The sequence below is a fragment of the Protomyctophum parallelum genome (assembly GCF_964188405.1).
Source record: "Protomyctophum parallelum genome assembly, chromosome: 6".
Classification (NCBI taxonomy): domain Eukaryota; kingdom Metazoa; phylum Chordata; class Actinopteri; order Myctophiformes; family Myctophidae; genus Protomyctophum; species Protomyctophum parallelum.
In genome coordinates, this window is record NC_139701.1 from 23126235 (window position 1) to 23141284 (window position 15050).

Sequence of the window (15050 nt, forward strand, 5' to 3'; positions counted from 1 at the left end):
AGCCTACAGTGCTGTGATGTCAGCTCCACAGTGAGTATTACATACCGCTGCTGCGGAAGGGGAGACAGGACATGTGTCAGGCTTTTTGACAGTTCTGACTGCTGTGTGGAGAGAGGAGGGATTGACACACCAAGAACAAACTGCACTGAAGAGAAATCTATTTAGAGCTGTGCAGTCATGAATCTCGTGAAATAGTCCCAAATAGTTGGTAAGTGGCCGCTCTACCTCCAGAGCCAACTCATTCAGGCCCCTCCCACATTACTCATTCATAAAATGAGGCATGCAGCTTTTATAAATGTAATGTTTTATTCAAAACCATAACACTCAAACTAGCCTTCAAGGGTAAATTAAGGTGTGTGTGTGTGTGTGTGTGTGTGTGTGTGTGTGTGTGTGTGTGTGTGTGTGTGTAAATTATATATATGATATATGATATATATATTTTACCACTTCACCACTTTTCAACCTATCTTCATATAATAGGTACTCTCTAATAATTATGATAAAATGGCACAATTATTTTCTACTCAAGTCTGTGTCTCATAGGAGGGCTGTGGGCAGTTCAGAAACCGTCCACCAGTGACATCATTAGACAGATATATACTGTATATATTTTTTAAATACATTTTACAAAAATGATTAATTTGTATTATCGTGAGAATGATAGCTTCCATTTTCGCATTGCAACTTTTTGTATTATCGTGAGAATGATAGCTTCCATTTTCGCATTGCAACTTTTCAAGACTATAAAGCCTGCAGTTTCTATTAGCTTGGATTCCCCATCGATGATGTCACTGCGCCACTGTTCATCTTACACGGGGCCGGATTTACCGTTGGGCCAAGGTGGGCTGCAGCCTGACAAATTGGCAACTGCATTAGTGCACTATTAGTGGCTGTACTCTTTCTTTATTGCTCAACTCTCTTACTGTGATATTATAGAGCACATTGTGAAATATTTTGCTGTAAAACTGCATTAGTGCACTACTGGCTACTAGCGGCTGCATTCATTCAGCGACTAGCCTTTTCGGGGGGCTCGGTACCCCAAAATTAAAGCAAAATACCCCAAAAACATTTCAGCCGCCCGAAACGCACCGGCAACAACTGGAGCGGAGGGCACAAGACCGAAGGGGATGGAGGAGTCTCATCAATGGCCTATGTTCCTCAGGGAATTTAAAGGCCTAAGTAAGTACGCAAAGTAAGAATCGCACCGGACAACCCAGGGGGGCCCTGACATTTTGTCTGCCCAGGGGCTAGACAAAAACCTTACATTAAGGTAAATTAACTGAAAAATAAGTGTTCACATCCATAAACTTTGCACAAACTTGTGCCAGTATGCAGCTACATGTATGCAAGCATAAAAACATTTTTACTCTTGAAAAGCTCTGGCCGAGACGTTTATTTCAGCATGTTTCCACATGAAGATAACTGACAAACTGACTTGGCATCCCGCCCCCCCAAATAATAACCACACAATTGTATGATAGAAGTGGAGCTGTTGAAAGGGTTAATGCAGTGATGAAAAGAATATTTGACTGAATTCAGTGGAGGATATTTTTTGGTTGAGAAAAAGGTTGATAAACAAATCCTATTGTATACAGTATGTCTAATAACGTATCATGCACAGAGCAGAGCAATGTGATGAACGATAAGTTAGGTCGGGCGTTTATCGAATAGACAGCTTTAATGATAACTAGTTTTCATTAATTCTCTTGCCCTTTCTTCAACTATTTCCAATCCCATTTCTCTTTGTGACAATATTTCATGTTAATTTCAGTCTCCATAGCCAAACAATGGGAGTTTTTAGTGAAAGGTTAACTGACACATTCCTCACCTATTAACCCCTTTACCTAATTCAGCTCTGCTCCAATTAGGTTGAGCTCAGTGAACCACATGTATCAGAGAATCCCTATTCTGGCAAACATTCTACAAACATCTACAAACTTGCTCTACAAAAAGAGCTTGTGCATCGACTACTTCCGACGAAGACATTTGGAGTAGAGGGGAAAATGGAGGGGGCCAAGACAGACCCCTAGGGGACACCAAACAAAGTATTTAGGGTTAAATCGGTTGTGCTCTCTGTTCAGCCTCCACCCAAGCAGCAGACACCACCAGGTTTGGACCCATATACAGTGGGGTGGGCTACAGAGCCTGCACGAGTGCAGAATTGATATGTCTGCACAATAAAGGCACAGGGTTTTTGGTTGTGTTCAAAGTGGGTACAACGACGGTGAAACACACATTTGTTTCAATTTTGAAATGCCGCTTTTCAAATGCACATGACGAGCACATGAGCATTATTCAATATAGCCTAACATTGTTAAAACCCTGTACAGATGCACTGCTAATCTTATTAACCATTTACTTGTGACAGAGCACTCACTGACAGTATATGAATCAACCGTTTGTCTACTATAGTATTTAAGAAGTAAACTCAAACCACCAAAAGTTGGTTGGAATCATAACATTTACATAATTGCAATACTTGCTAAACATATCAAATCAACACCTAAAAATCTATATCGTCAAATTTACATAATTGCAATACTTGCTAAACATATCAAATCAACACCTACAAATCTATATCGTCAAGTCAAGACAGTCCATATTTTAGTAAAGCCCAAAATCACAGTTTCAGTCTGAATGGGGTCCCTGCAGATACACGTCCCTACCAATTAAACTTTATTCCAGTTTTTCAAGATGGTCTCTGCAGCATCAAGCGTGCTGTCTTGCTGTTAAGAGACAGAAAAGAAAACAGTGATAAGTCAAGAGAACTAACCTGTGTTCCTCAAGAAAAGTTACACCGCATTATTATTATTACTACTAGTATTACTACTACATTTACCTTTATGAAGCAGAAGCGAATGTATTTCTCAAACTGCTTCTTGGAATCTTCTCCACAGAATGCTGTTACTGGAATGGCTGCCAGTTTCTACCATGAATACATATACAGTAAGTACAGCAGCAGTGAAGAGGTACAACAGACTCCTAAAACTCAGTACAAAAACTAGTTTTATGAGACATCTCCTGTGCAACACAGTGGCAGAGGCCTAACATCTACAGAATGTAAATTAACTGAACTTGGTCCCTTACCTTTTCTTTGATCATCCACTTCACAAACTTGTAATCGTAAGCCTCATCATCTCCCATATGTGACAGATCCTGATCTAAAAACAAGAGATATGTTGGAATTCAATGTGTTTTTTTATTTTTAGCGGTGCCTACGCTCAATTACGCAGCTATGTCTGTCTGTATGTCTGAGCACGGACAGCTGCAATACCTCGCCAAAACCGCTGGATGGCACTGTCTGTTGCGCAGCATCTCACACACACACACACAGGCCAGGGAGGACTATACAGTACAGTACATAGTACTGTATAGTTGTACCACTCACTTAACACGTGTTTGTTTTTTTGGCAGGGGTATTGCCATTTAATATTCATGACAAGATAACCCAGGTGTAAATTACGTCAGACTTCAGTGCTCTATACTATATTATGTGTAAATATTTGTGCTCTTGGGGTCCTTTTATTTGCAAGAGATGACAAACATTACAGTCCAACTATGGTAAGGCTTTTGCAGGTAACACACGTAGTCTTGCTGGAAGGCTCATCGAAGCCGAAGGCCGTCTCAATTCCGTTTTTCTGCAGAATTTGTATTAAGTGTTTAAGAATGACTAAATCAACTGGACACAGCCAGATCACCCGTTCGTTCACACAGTTGTCCAAAATGTCCACGTACAATTGCCCACATTGGCCTGGAAGTAGTGACTCACTGAGAACGGTGACATCCACGATCATGAAGTAACCTCCCTCTGGGATGATGGGAGTCATACCAGACTCTCGCAGGATAGCAGCCATGCGGTCTCTCTTGCCTTCCAATTCCGTTGCCAGTGAGGTGAAGTAGCACTCAGGCTGACCCATCAGCTCATAGTCTCTGAGCAAACCCTGTGCCACAGCCTCCTGCATAGTACAAACCATATCCAGTGAGTCTATACTAGTAACTGTTGGCTTCTTCTCTGAGACACAGTACTTGAGGATACAAGGTTGCGACAATGAGCATATTTTAAGACTGGCTCAATCAGGACAAAATGATCAATACATAATATACTTTTGTTTTTTAATTCAAGTCGACCTGCACCTACTTTTTCGTAGGTCACTTTATCTTTTACGACCATAGTGATGGTCTCTGACCAGAAACGTATAAAATGCAAACAAATGTAACAGTGACAACAAGGACATTAATTCTACCATTGCATCTACAAAGCTTGCACCAAACTAAAAACTAATGATGTCTTGAAATATTTTAAGTACAAATATGGAGCACTGCAGAAAGAGCATGTCAAACTTTAAAATAACAATTTAGTGATTGAAAATGAAAGTAGCCCAACAGCCACTTGTAATGTCTGCAAAACAGCCACGCATATCTTATGTAGGAATGGTTCTACTTATGTAGGCTTCTTATCCACTGTGCAGCTATAATCTAGTAATATAAATAAATATTGGATCGAGACTAGTATCGGCAGTTTATCAATATTAAATAAAACAGATCAAGATCAGGGGAAAACTAGAAAAAGTGCCCCTCGGGGCACAGGTCTCCACCAGGCCAGGTCAGGTTGTGGCCTATGGTGGTGCTATAATAGGCCAATGAGAAAAGGGTGCCATTTCTTCTTACACCATTGATGGCAATTGGATGATTTTGAAAACCGAAGCGACACAATTGCAGAGTCGCAAGGAGCTGTTTGAATAGGAAGGAGAGGTCATTGGCAGCAGAATGGCCCCGAGGCAGACAGAGAACAAAGGTGCCGTGCCAGGAAGATGTTAGGGAAGATGTTATCGGTGATTGGATCTTTTTTGGGGGGGAAGGTTTGTGTACAACCAGATGTTGAGTATCATGCCTACAATCTAGCTGTTTGTATCATGAATCAGTTCACAAAACAAACAAGAACAGCACCAGAAGACCCTAGCCTAGATATTACAGTTATCGATAATCATTGATAGATCAATAAGTCTAAATAAATGTTGCTAGTCTAGTTTGAAAATCGGTACAGTTGGTAGTTACCTGTAAAGGTGTAGAACAGGTATACAGAGTGTTCTGCATGACAGTTTGAAGATGCTTTATCAGGTGCTCTGGCCCTATAGACCAGCCCAGCTGGCAGACACATTTCAGAAAATTACTGACTTGATTAATATAATAATAATAATAATAATAATAATAATAATAATAATAATAATAATAATAAATCTGCATACCTTCCAGCCTGTAACACTGAATGTTTTGCCAGCACTGCTGATTGTAATCGTTCTATCCCACATCCCTGGCAGAGTGGCTATTAACAATGTTGAATAAAGACATTGTTACTTTACTCATAGTTTTGAGCAACATTTTATTGCACTTTTTTTGCTTCCAATGTGTCTATTTGTGTCTTACACAAACATAACATTTCCATTGACAATGAATGGAGAATGGTACGTCAGTGTCTGAGCAAATAGACAAGTTATGTCATAATGATTTACGATAAGAGTGCAACTTATTTTTTTAATCATCACTGATTATGGCATTGCTGTAATGTACAATAATACAGGGGTTCTCAACCTGTGGGTCGCCACCCCTTTGGCCAAAAGCATGGCCAAAGCATTTCCGGGGGTCCCCAGCCAAAAAACTTTGACAACCCTTGCAATAATACACAACTGATCGTGCAGTGCCATCACCAGTACTGCTGAAAATGTACCTATTTTGATATGTTGGTGTCCCTTGTAGATGAGCCACTCATACACCTCATCACTGAAGCATAGTGTGTCATGTTTAATACACAGGTCAGCAATCATCTGCAGCTCATCTCTATTGAATACCTGAAATAGAATAACTGTTGTCAAAGAAATTGGGTATTTGGGAAAAGCAATAAGGCAAAGACAATAGTTCAGATTTTAAAGTATGAGAGATAATTAGCACTCGACTAGGAGCCAATTTACATTTACAATGCAATCAATGTAATGGAACATCCCGTCTGACCCAAGGCATTAGCCCGTTGCCCACAGGTCCTGCGGATTGACCTGCAGGGCTGGCGGACGGGTCAAGGTTTTCAGCGCAATTATCGTGCGGCGGACGGGGCGGGCCACGCCTCCCAAAAAAGGGAGGGGGGGCCTACTCCTCCTGCTGAAACCATCAGCTTGTTCTGTTGTTCATCAATGTGTTGCTTATGAAAGGGCGCTTTAGCCCCTGCTTTTTGACCAAGTGCCCCCCCCCGTTCTGAGGCTCTGAACCTGACCGTCATCAGCGCAATGAGCACATCTGCACCAAATCTTTCTTAATTGAGCACGGTGCTGTGCAGTCATGCACAGTGCGCACACACAGAATTATAGCAGATCTACAAGCTCACAACGCGTCGCCTGCGACGCATTGTTAGCGCCTTGTAGATCTGCTATTTTGGGTGTGCCGTACTGCCGCCGCACAACGAAGTTGAAGTATACACAATCAAAACTAAAATGAGCACATGAGATTCATTCATTTCGAGCGGAGAACTACACTGCTGCAGTGCACACACAATCCAAACGAGTGAAGTGAACCGGTCCGAGACAGATAGTGTCACTTATGTGTAAGTGTTATACTGTTCATTCAAATAATTTGTTACGACTCACACAGGAAAAAGGGATGACATCACCTCTCTCTCTCTCTCGTATCTCTCTCTATCATAACGAGCGACCTGCACTTGTGTTTTTCATACAGTAGTCTAGTGTCATTTCACAATTTTCGACCACACAAACCTTCTGACTGACAGGAATGCAGTTATGCGATCCTTAATATTAATAACAGCAAAGCTGTTTTTTTACTTTTTACTTTGATAACCAGTAATTTGGGCTACAGGGCAGACTGGTTGGGTCATTTCCTAGTGTTCCTCTCTCTCTCCAAAGCAATTGAATGGACTGGACTTGCTGGGTGTTGAAAAGCCGGTCGTTAGGCTACTTTTGGTTTTCACGGGCCGCGGGGCGGCTGGCCCACGCATCACTACATGGCATACAGCTTATGTACTGAGCTACACCCTATTCTTGACATCAATGCTTTCTCACACGGTCATACTGTAAACCCCACAAAAATCATTTTAGCAGCCATCTGCCAACACATAATATAACACACAATATAAGGTCACAACTTTATCTGCCTAGTGCCTAGGTTACAGGTAAATAAACACCAAGTTTTCTTCTCCAAAATTACACTTGGTGAATGCATGAAGGAAACAAGCATAGATAAATAAAGAGTTGTCTAAAATTATAAAATAACTTGTTCAGAAATCCTTAACATTGTTAAACACATCTGGAAGAGATTTGTGAATGAAAAACTGTCCTCATAAGAATTGTGACGCTAACATACCTTTCCGATTGGATTGTTGGGGGTGTTGATGATAATGGCTTTCGTCTTAGAGTTGAATTTACTGGCTAGCTCATCTGGGTCAAGAACCCAGTCAGCACTTGATACGTCTTTCCCTTTATCAGACTTCTAATAGACAGAGATCAGAAAAACATCTTCAGTGAATATAGAGTTGCATGTTCCCTGGAGCTGGTAATCACTTCTGCCAGCACAATAGGAATAGTAACTGTGTGTACAACATATGTACTACTGTAGATAAATAAACAAAAAGCAACATCATTAGCTATGACTCACAAGGCGCAGCGGTATCAACACAGGAGTAGCCCCGGCCATCCGCACCATGGGTACATAGCAGTCGAAGAAAGGTTCAACTATAATGACCTTGAGGAAGAGATTGACAGTAGGTAACAGATACGTTTATTTATGCGCATGTCCGAGTCCTGATAAAAATGCAATGAAACCAACAATAAATAAAATGCATATCAGTCACATCAGCAAACGTCCTTGAGAGAGGTTTGCATGTCCCACTAATAGAGAAAATCTCCTTACCTCATCTCCCTCTTCCACCAGGCCTTGCATGGTACTAAATAAGGAACCATAGCCGCCTACTGTGACCAGTATTTCTTTGAGAGGATCAATCGCATGGCCGTAGACTTTCCCATAAACCTGAGAAAGGACTTTCACCAAAGATGGATGTCCCTATTCATTGAAAGGATGAAGAAATAATAGGAGCAGGTAATGAAAATGGCATTTCACCACCTATTAGCTATATCTTGATAGTATGTTTGGGCTGCTCTGCTGAAATAAATTGAATGTTGCTAATGTCCATTAGCCAATAAAGCCGTGTATAATTAGTTGTACGATAAATAACAATAGCCGATCTGCAAGCTCAAAACTTGCAACATGATAATCTTTGCTTAGAATTGGACGTTATGATTTAGATCAAGAGTTATTCACATTTTAAGATTTTCTGTCTCATCAACTAAAATGGGGGGGAACATTTTTGATGACGTCCCACCGGAAAATAACATTGAATGTAGCGCAACAGACGCTCCCAGCCTGTGGAGCGATGCGATCGATTTTGATATCAATAAATCTCTGTCCTTTTATCAATATCCGTCGTGATTGAATGGAGAACTCCGTCCTTGCCGCTCTGGGTGTTAAGAGATTGTAGATCTGCTATTTTCACAATATTTGAACATTTACAACTTTTTGAAAAAGATTGTGCCTATAACGATTAATGCCCAAAATAGACATGAAATGTTCACATATACAATATAGTGCTGAAGCTTGTAAATACATAGCTAGGGTGACATGCCAAAACAGACACATGCCAATTCTGAAACTTACAAAGCCTCTTGTGTACTGGTTCATCTTGTCCACCGATGCAGCCTTGGCTAGTGCCTCCGTCACATAGGAAGGTGGAGGGATATCTGGGAAGCCTTGGCCCAGATTTACAACAGATGGGTCTGCTGCCAATGCCGTGAAGGCCACCCTGGAAAGACAATGACACAAACCACCAATTGTGGAGCACACAGGGACACAGGCATACGTTTGTGATCGAGATCATTAACAAAGCACCTCACAGCACAGGTAAGATACAATATCTGTGATACCAGGGCTGGTCAAAAGTACTGATCACACCTCACATGACTTTGGAACCTACACAAAGCCATTCTAGAGTGAACAAAACTGTCAAGTATGTAAGTCTATCCTCCTTTTTTCTCAGTGGGTAGACCAATAGATCTGAACTTGCACATATACAGGAAGTGTTTACTTTTCCCTTATTTACACTGTTTATTAGCATATAATAGTTCAACATCAATCATCAAACAATCTAAACGCAAGACAAAGCTAGCTACATGTTTAGACTTCCACTTACCAAACATTCTTGTCCAGTCCTTCAATTCGTTTGGCGGGTTTATGCCGTGATGCCATTGTACGCTGTGTGTGAACACCAAAGACAATAAGTCATCATGAGTGATTTTTTTTCTTTAACAATTCAATGTGGTACTGGTTTAGGGTCAATTTCTAGATTTTAAACATCAGAATGTGTTCTGATATAGTGTTATGCAAACTTGCAAAGTGTTCTCTGCCTCTAACTCGGGACAAGGCCTTGAGATGGCTAGTTGTTGCAATTGTGTATGTTTTTGGGGTACAATGCAGTAGATTCTGTTTGAAGCAGTGCAGAGTAGACAGATGGCACTTTAGCTACTTTAGATACAAATATCAGGACATTTACTGAAATGGTTTCTGAGAGTTCTGACCGAACATATTTAAGACATTTTAAAGCCTCTAGGACAGGAGTTTTCAACTGGTGGTCGCATGAGGTCCCGACCATGCATTTAATTATTATGCAGTATTATATAGTAGTGTGTCTGTCCAAGTGTGAACGTTGGGAACAGCATAGCCAGACGTGACCATGTTAATGTGTGACTCGTGGTTTTTTAACAAATATAAGCGCTCCGTTGAACTGATCAATGACTGGCTGTAGAAACAAGTCAATGATGTTGGTATAGTCACACCATGAAACACAAACACTTCTGTGAAGTCTGACAAATGCACAAAAGCGCATATTAATATTTTCATTACAAATCTCGATTCTCGAGCAAAGTGGACTTCTTCATAGCTGAATAACTGTGCAGAGCATAAAACAGCACCACCTGCTGTTGTCTAGCAGGCAGTGCAACATGTGAAGTTGTGACTGTCTGTGATCCGTTGTTTTCAAACAAATAATATGTGCGTATGCTATTGTGCATTTGTCAGACTTCACAGAAGAGATTGTGTTTCATGGTGTGACTACCAACATCATTGACTTGTTTCTACAGCTATTCATTGATCAGTTCAACGGAGCGCTTATATTAAAAAACACAAATTACGTTAACACCTGGACAGACACACATAATATAATATAAATTAATATATATCAAATAAACCATTTCCTACAGCAGTTGTCAGTGCATCATAGCGTGATGGGTAGAGAACAGCTCCCCACGTTGTTTTTGGTTCATTGCGAAGACGGTTTGAATCCCACACGGTGATATTTTCATTTGTTTTTAATTTTCATCATTCTAACTGTTTTTTTTTTTTTTTAAGATATTTTTTTTGCGGCTTACGCCTTTTATTGATTTTTGAAGGGACAGACAGTAGGCTGACAGGAAACGGGAGAGAGATGGGGGGATGACATGCAGTAAAGGCCGTGTCGGGTCCGGGAGTCGAACCCGCGGCACACTGCGACTGGATTACCAGTCCGGTGCCCAGACCGTTACGCTACGGCCTGGGCCTCATTCTAACTGTTGTATTAACACGTATAAGTGCATATTGTCACGGTTTCATACAAGTGAGATTCCACAAACAATCGGATGGATATATGGAATGATCTTTATAGAGAGTATGCACATGCATGATTTTGTGACGCTCGTTGGAAATCACTCAACCGTCATGCGTGCCACCTGTTTCTAAATGTCACATAATGCAGGAGGCAGCAAAATGTTGTGTTATTGAAAACAAACACTTCCAAACTCTGACAATAATCAAATGCAGGGCATTTATTGACAGAAAGTAGCTCATAACGTTTCTATGGTGGATTTTCATGAAACTTTGCAGATAGAAAGAGGATAATTCAAGCTTTTCGTACAGCTGCAATGTTGGTGAGTTTAACACTGTTTAATGCAATCAGACATGACTTTTCTGTGTGGATGTATGGACTATCAAGGCCAGAAAGTAGTTTTTTGCCACGCAGTGGGTGTTCCCGCATAACTTCCAGGTACGATGATGTTACGCCTTAGGCTTAGAGTATATATTATATTAGAGACGGCACCCGAGTTCTCCTCCCATCCACTTGCATTAAGTTGCTCTAAAGCGCATGAGGCGATTTCACTCCTCCTTCCGGGGAAGGAACAGAGTGCATTCTGGGATGGATTTGCCCCAAACACATGAACACGCTGCCGTTGACTATCATTACACAATGATAGTCAACGGACGAGCGCGTTCATGTGTTTGGGCCCACGTTGCAATACCGAATTCGGCCACTGTCCATTTCTCCTCAGGGTTTCCTCCAGGTGCCGTCTCTATTCATATATACTTTAAGTGTCACACGCATACCCTCTATAGAAAAGAATAGGCGAAGATAGCTCCGCCCCCTTCCTGAAACATCTGTGAAAGAAGGCTTCATGAACGCGCACCACCAGCCCAGTCACCAGATAACATGCGACACCACTAAATCCGTCACACCGGTCCGCCCTGGTAACAGGATGTGCACATGCACGCACTAGTGGGGGGGACGCGACAGGCCAACAGGCCCGCAGCACACCAAGGCCCGCACCCGCTCGATTGTGATTTGGTGGAAGACCCCTCTCTATCCTGATTGGATGAAGGCTGGGTCACCTAGCCAAAAACAAAAGCTATGGTATTTTGACCCCAGGGGTTAACTGGGGATAGGGAGGAACTCCTTATATGGTCAGCACACTCTATAGTAGAGAGGATTATCACAACAAATCAAAAAATAATAATATTTGAATTAAGTTAAATCACTGAATATACCTTTAATACTTACGTGTGAAGTAGAAAACCTGCTTGTACAGTTCACATGCACAGATGCAAACTGGTAGAACCTCCGGACTGTCCGTGTAATATTCATGCTGCACAAAATATTAAAATGTTGTTTTTTATTGTTTGAATGTTGTCAGACAGGCACTGTCCGTATCAGCTATATGTATCTAGCCTTGTGCTGCGTTTGTCATTTTACAGTGAAGTACTGCCATAACTGTAGCATGTGATAATGTAGCCCTGGAACATGACTGCCATGATGATTATCATGACAGTCATGCAGAAACTTTGCCCTGTTTTTTGCGCTCGCTGCATTTACAAGATTTCCGTATATATAAACATTCAGATTTCAAATATAAAGTACTCACAAAGTGTCCCACGGGTGTTAGTTAGTAGCAGCGCCAGCGATTAGAATTGCTGCGTCCCGCGTTGTTTAATAAAAAGCATTTTTGTCCGAGCTCCCCGGCTACTTTTTTCAAACGGGGTTCGTTTGGGAAAACCACAGTTGCACACCGGGAGCGCACTCGCCTATTAGTCTGTATTGGCAGGGCGGTCAGCGTACCTATATCGAACACACCGAGTGCCACCCTCCTCCCGACCGATAGGGGCGCGTAGTTGAAAGCCAATGGCAAAATAACACCTCGGATAAAATGCTTTTTATTAAATAACGCGGGATGCAGAAATTCTAATCGCTGGAGCTGCAACTAACTAACACCCGTGAGACAAATTGTGAGTACTTTATATTTGAAATCTGAATGTTTATATATACGGAAATCTTGTAAATGCAGCGAGCGCAAAAAACAGGGTGAAATTTCTTCATGACTCTCGTATGAATACGAGAGTCATGAACCATGGCTAGTGATAATGAAGTTTGTAAAACAAATTACCATCATTTGAAGAAGCGTCTGACGAGTGACGAAAATGGCAAATAGCTACCTACAGTACTGTAGCGCTGGTCCAGTCAGTGAGAGTCTCGCTGACGCACAGACGCACTGGACCAGGGCTAACAATCTGTAGGCCTACTGCTACAAACGTTGCTTGTATTACTGCTACAAACCATGAATTAACACAACTTGATAACGATTGCAGATGAGGAATCCAACACCAAATGACCCGGCATTTGCACTCTCTCATCGATAGCTAGTGCAAGCTATGCTAAATGCTTTAGCTCCCTATAGCCGAGCGACATCTGATTGTTTAAAAAACATTCCGTGATGAGAGTATGTACTATGTATGCCAGCAGTGCCAGTTTATAAACACATTACATGTAACATACCATGCAGTGAAGAGGAAAGCGTGGGGGCAGCGGGTTGTTTGTGCTTTCTTGAAAGACACCCTTCTTTAAAGAAGGGGTGCGTTTTGTTTGTTTAAAATGTGCGTTTGCGGTCTGTAAAAGCCAATAGTGTCTATGTTACATCCGGCAGAGCAGACACTCGCATGAAACAATCGAGCTCACCCAAATAGTCCCCTCCTACAGTCCTGTCCAATCATATTGAGGACGCGCATGACACGTTATGATTATAATGTACTACGAGTGGCTAGAAATGGAAGCCTGCGGCGAATTAAACATGCTTAGTTATAGTTTGAGTGAAAATAGCAGTTTATATATGTTTTTAATTGTTTAGCCTACCATATAAAATGTGGTATTGAGTATCAACTTCCATTGTTTAATGACATTACATTTTGGCTAATGAACATCACATTGAATAGATATTCAATATTTGTGGACAATTGATTGATTGATTGATTGGAATTTGTATTTCACAGTATGTAGAATGGGTACATTTCAAACGAAAGCACAGGTCAATACAAAAACTGCTATTTTGAGGATGAGACCGAAAAGCGCTAGACTTAATTGTTTACATCAGGGTCCTTCATTTTCAATTCATCAGAACAGACGTACAGATATGTACACTTCTATGAAAAAAAGAGGAAATCATCATTAAGAAAGTAACAAGAAATGATGACATAGTCATAATGTGTCAGGTGAAACAGGCACTGTCTCCGTTGTCCCCCTTGCCTTTGTTTTCCACCATATTATTATTATTATTTTAGTAATGTTTACAGTTAAATTAAACACTGGCTTTTTGCCATGTAGACTGGGGTAATAGTCCAGAGATGAAAATCATAATGAAATGGACTAGGCTAATTTCTATCAATTTAATTTGGGGGTCCTTGAAATTAAAATAACTGAGAATCAATGGGTTAAACTGTAGATAGATTATAGATAATTCACAGAAAATACAATAAGATTGTAGGGCAGCCCCCCAATAACATAGCACATACGGTAACCATATTTGAAACAGGGCTTAGAAAAGCCTATATTTTGCACTAAAGTATTGAATAACATAAATGTAGGATTTAAGGCTAGAATGGCATTGTAGACGGCAAGTGGACTATAGTGAGAGATGAGACTTCATTGCGGGACTGCAGGACTCTGGAGATAGTTACAGTCGTGAATGATCAGCTTCAGTCAGTTTTTTGGTTCGTACCTGGAGTTGTGCATTATCTCCACTATGCACAGCAGCAGTCTTTATAGGCATGGTCTTTTTTTTTTTTTTTTTTAAGATATTTTTTTGCGGCTTACGCCTTTATTGATTTTTTAAGGGATAGAAAGTAGGCTGACAGGAAACGGGAGAGAGATGGGGGGATGACATGCGGTAAAGGCCGTGTCGGGTCCGGGAGTCGAACCCGCGGCACACCGCGACTGGATCACCAGTCCGGTGCCCAGACCGTTACGCTACGGCCTGGGCCGGCATGGTCTTTTTCAATTGCTTTCCATGTGCGACACAAAAGTAGCCTACAATGTTTTTGTTTTGTAGTAGCCTACTGCAGGCGCAGAAATGCTGTTTCACGTAATCGCGTTGGACAAAACTGACCGGATAGCTACACTAGTATAGGCAGCATTGGCTCCCTCTGTTATACACTGCAAGTCTCGTTGGTAGGACGTTTCACATTTTGGTGGCATAGGAGCTAAATTAATTTAATCCCTTGTTTGAGCCGAATCTGGGTTAGACATGGTTTGTTGAAGTTGAACTCCTTCTGCCTAAACACACTGCTCTTCCATACTACACACGCACGCACGCACACACACACGCACACACACACACACATTTGAAATGTTTATTTATGTCCACATAATG

General features: G+C 41.3%; 1 protein-coding gene across 5 annotated transcripts; it reads right to left on the reverse strand.

Moving 5' to 3' along the window:
• Positions 1 to 456: 456 nt before the first annotated feature.
• LOC310860917 (kynurenine--oxoglutarate transaminase 3) lies at positions 457 to 13279 on the reverse strand. Of its 5 annotated transcripts, XR_014569438.1 has the most exons (15): positions 13184 to 13236; positions 11915 to 11999; positions 9242 to 9303; positions 8710 to 8854; positions 7909 to 8058; positions 7654 to 7740; positions 7363 to 7488; positions 5726 to 5846; positions 5247 to 5323; positions 5056 to 5145; positions 3770 to 3956; positions 3088 to 3161; positions 2840 to 2926; positions 2567 to 2726; positions 457 to 2503 (listed from the first exon to the last, which is right to left on the reverse strand). XR_014569438.1 is itself a non-coding variant. In XM_083768109.1 (14 exons), the coding sequence occupies exons 2-14, from the start codon at positions 11996 to 11998 to the stop codon at positions 2670 to 2672; spliced, it is 1347 nt and encodes a 448-aa protein (XP_083624235.1). In that variant the 5' UTR covers position 11999; positions 13184 to 13236; the 3' UTR covers positions 457 to 2669. The 5 variants fall into 5 exon arrangements, 4 of the variants coding, with proteins under 4 accessions (XP_083624235.1, XP_083624237.1, XP_083624238.1 ...); XM_083768109.1 differs by having other exon boundaries at positions 457 to 2726; XM_083768112.1 differs by having other exon boundaries at positions 458 to 2726; positions 11902 to 11999; positions 13184 to 13201.
• Between the last annotated feature and the right edge of the window lie 1771 nt (positions 13280 to 15050).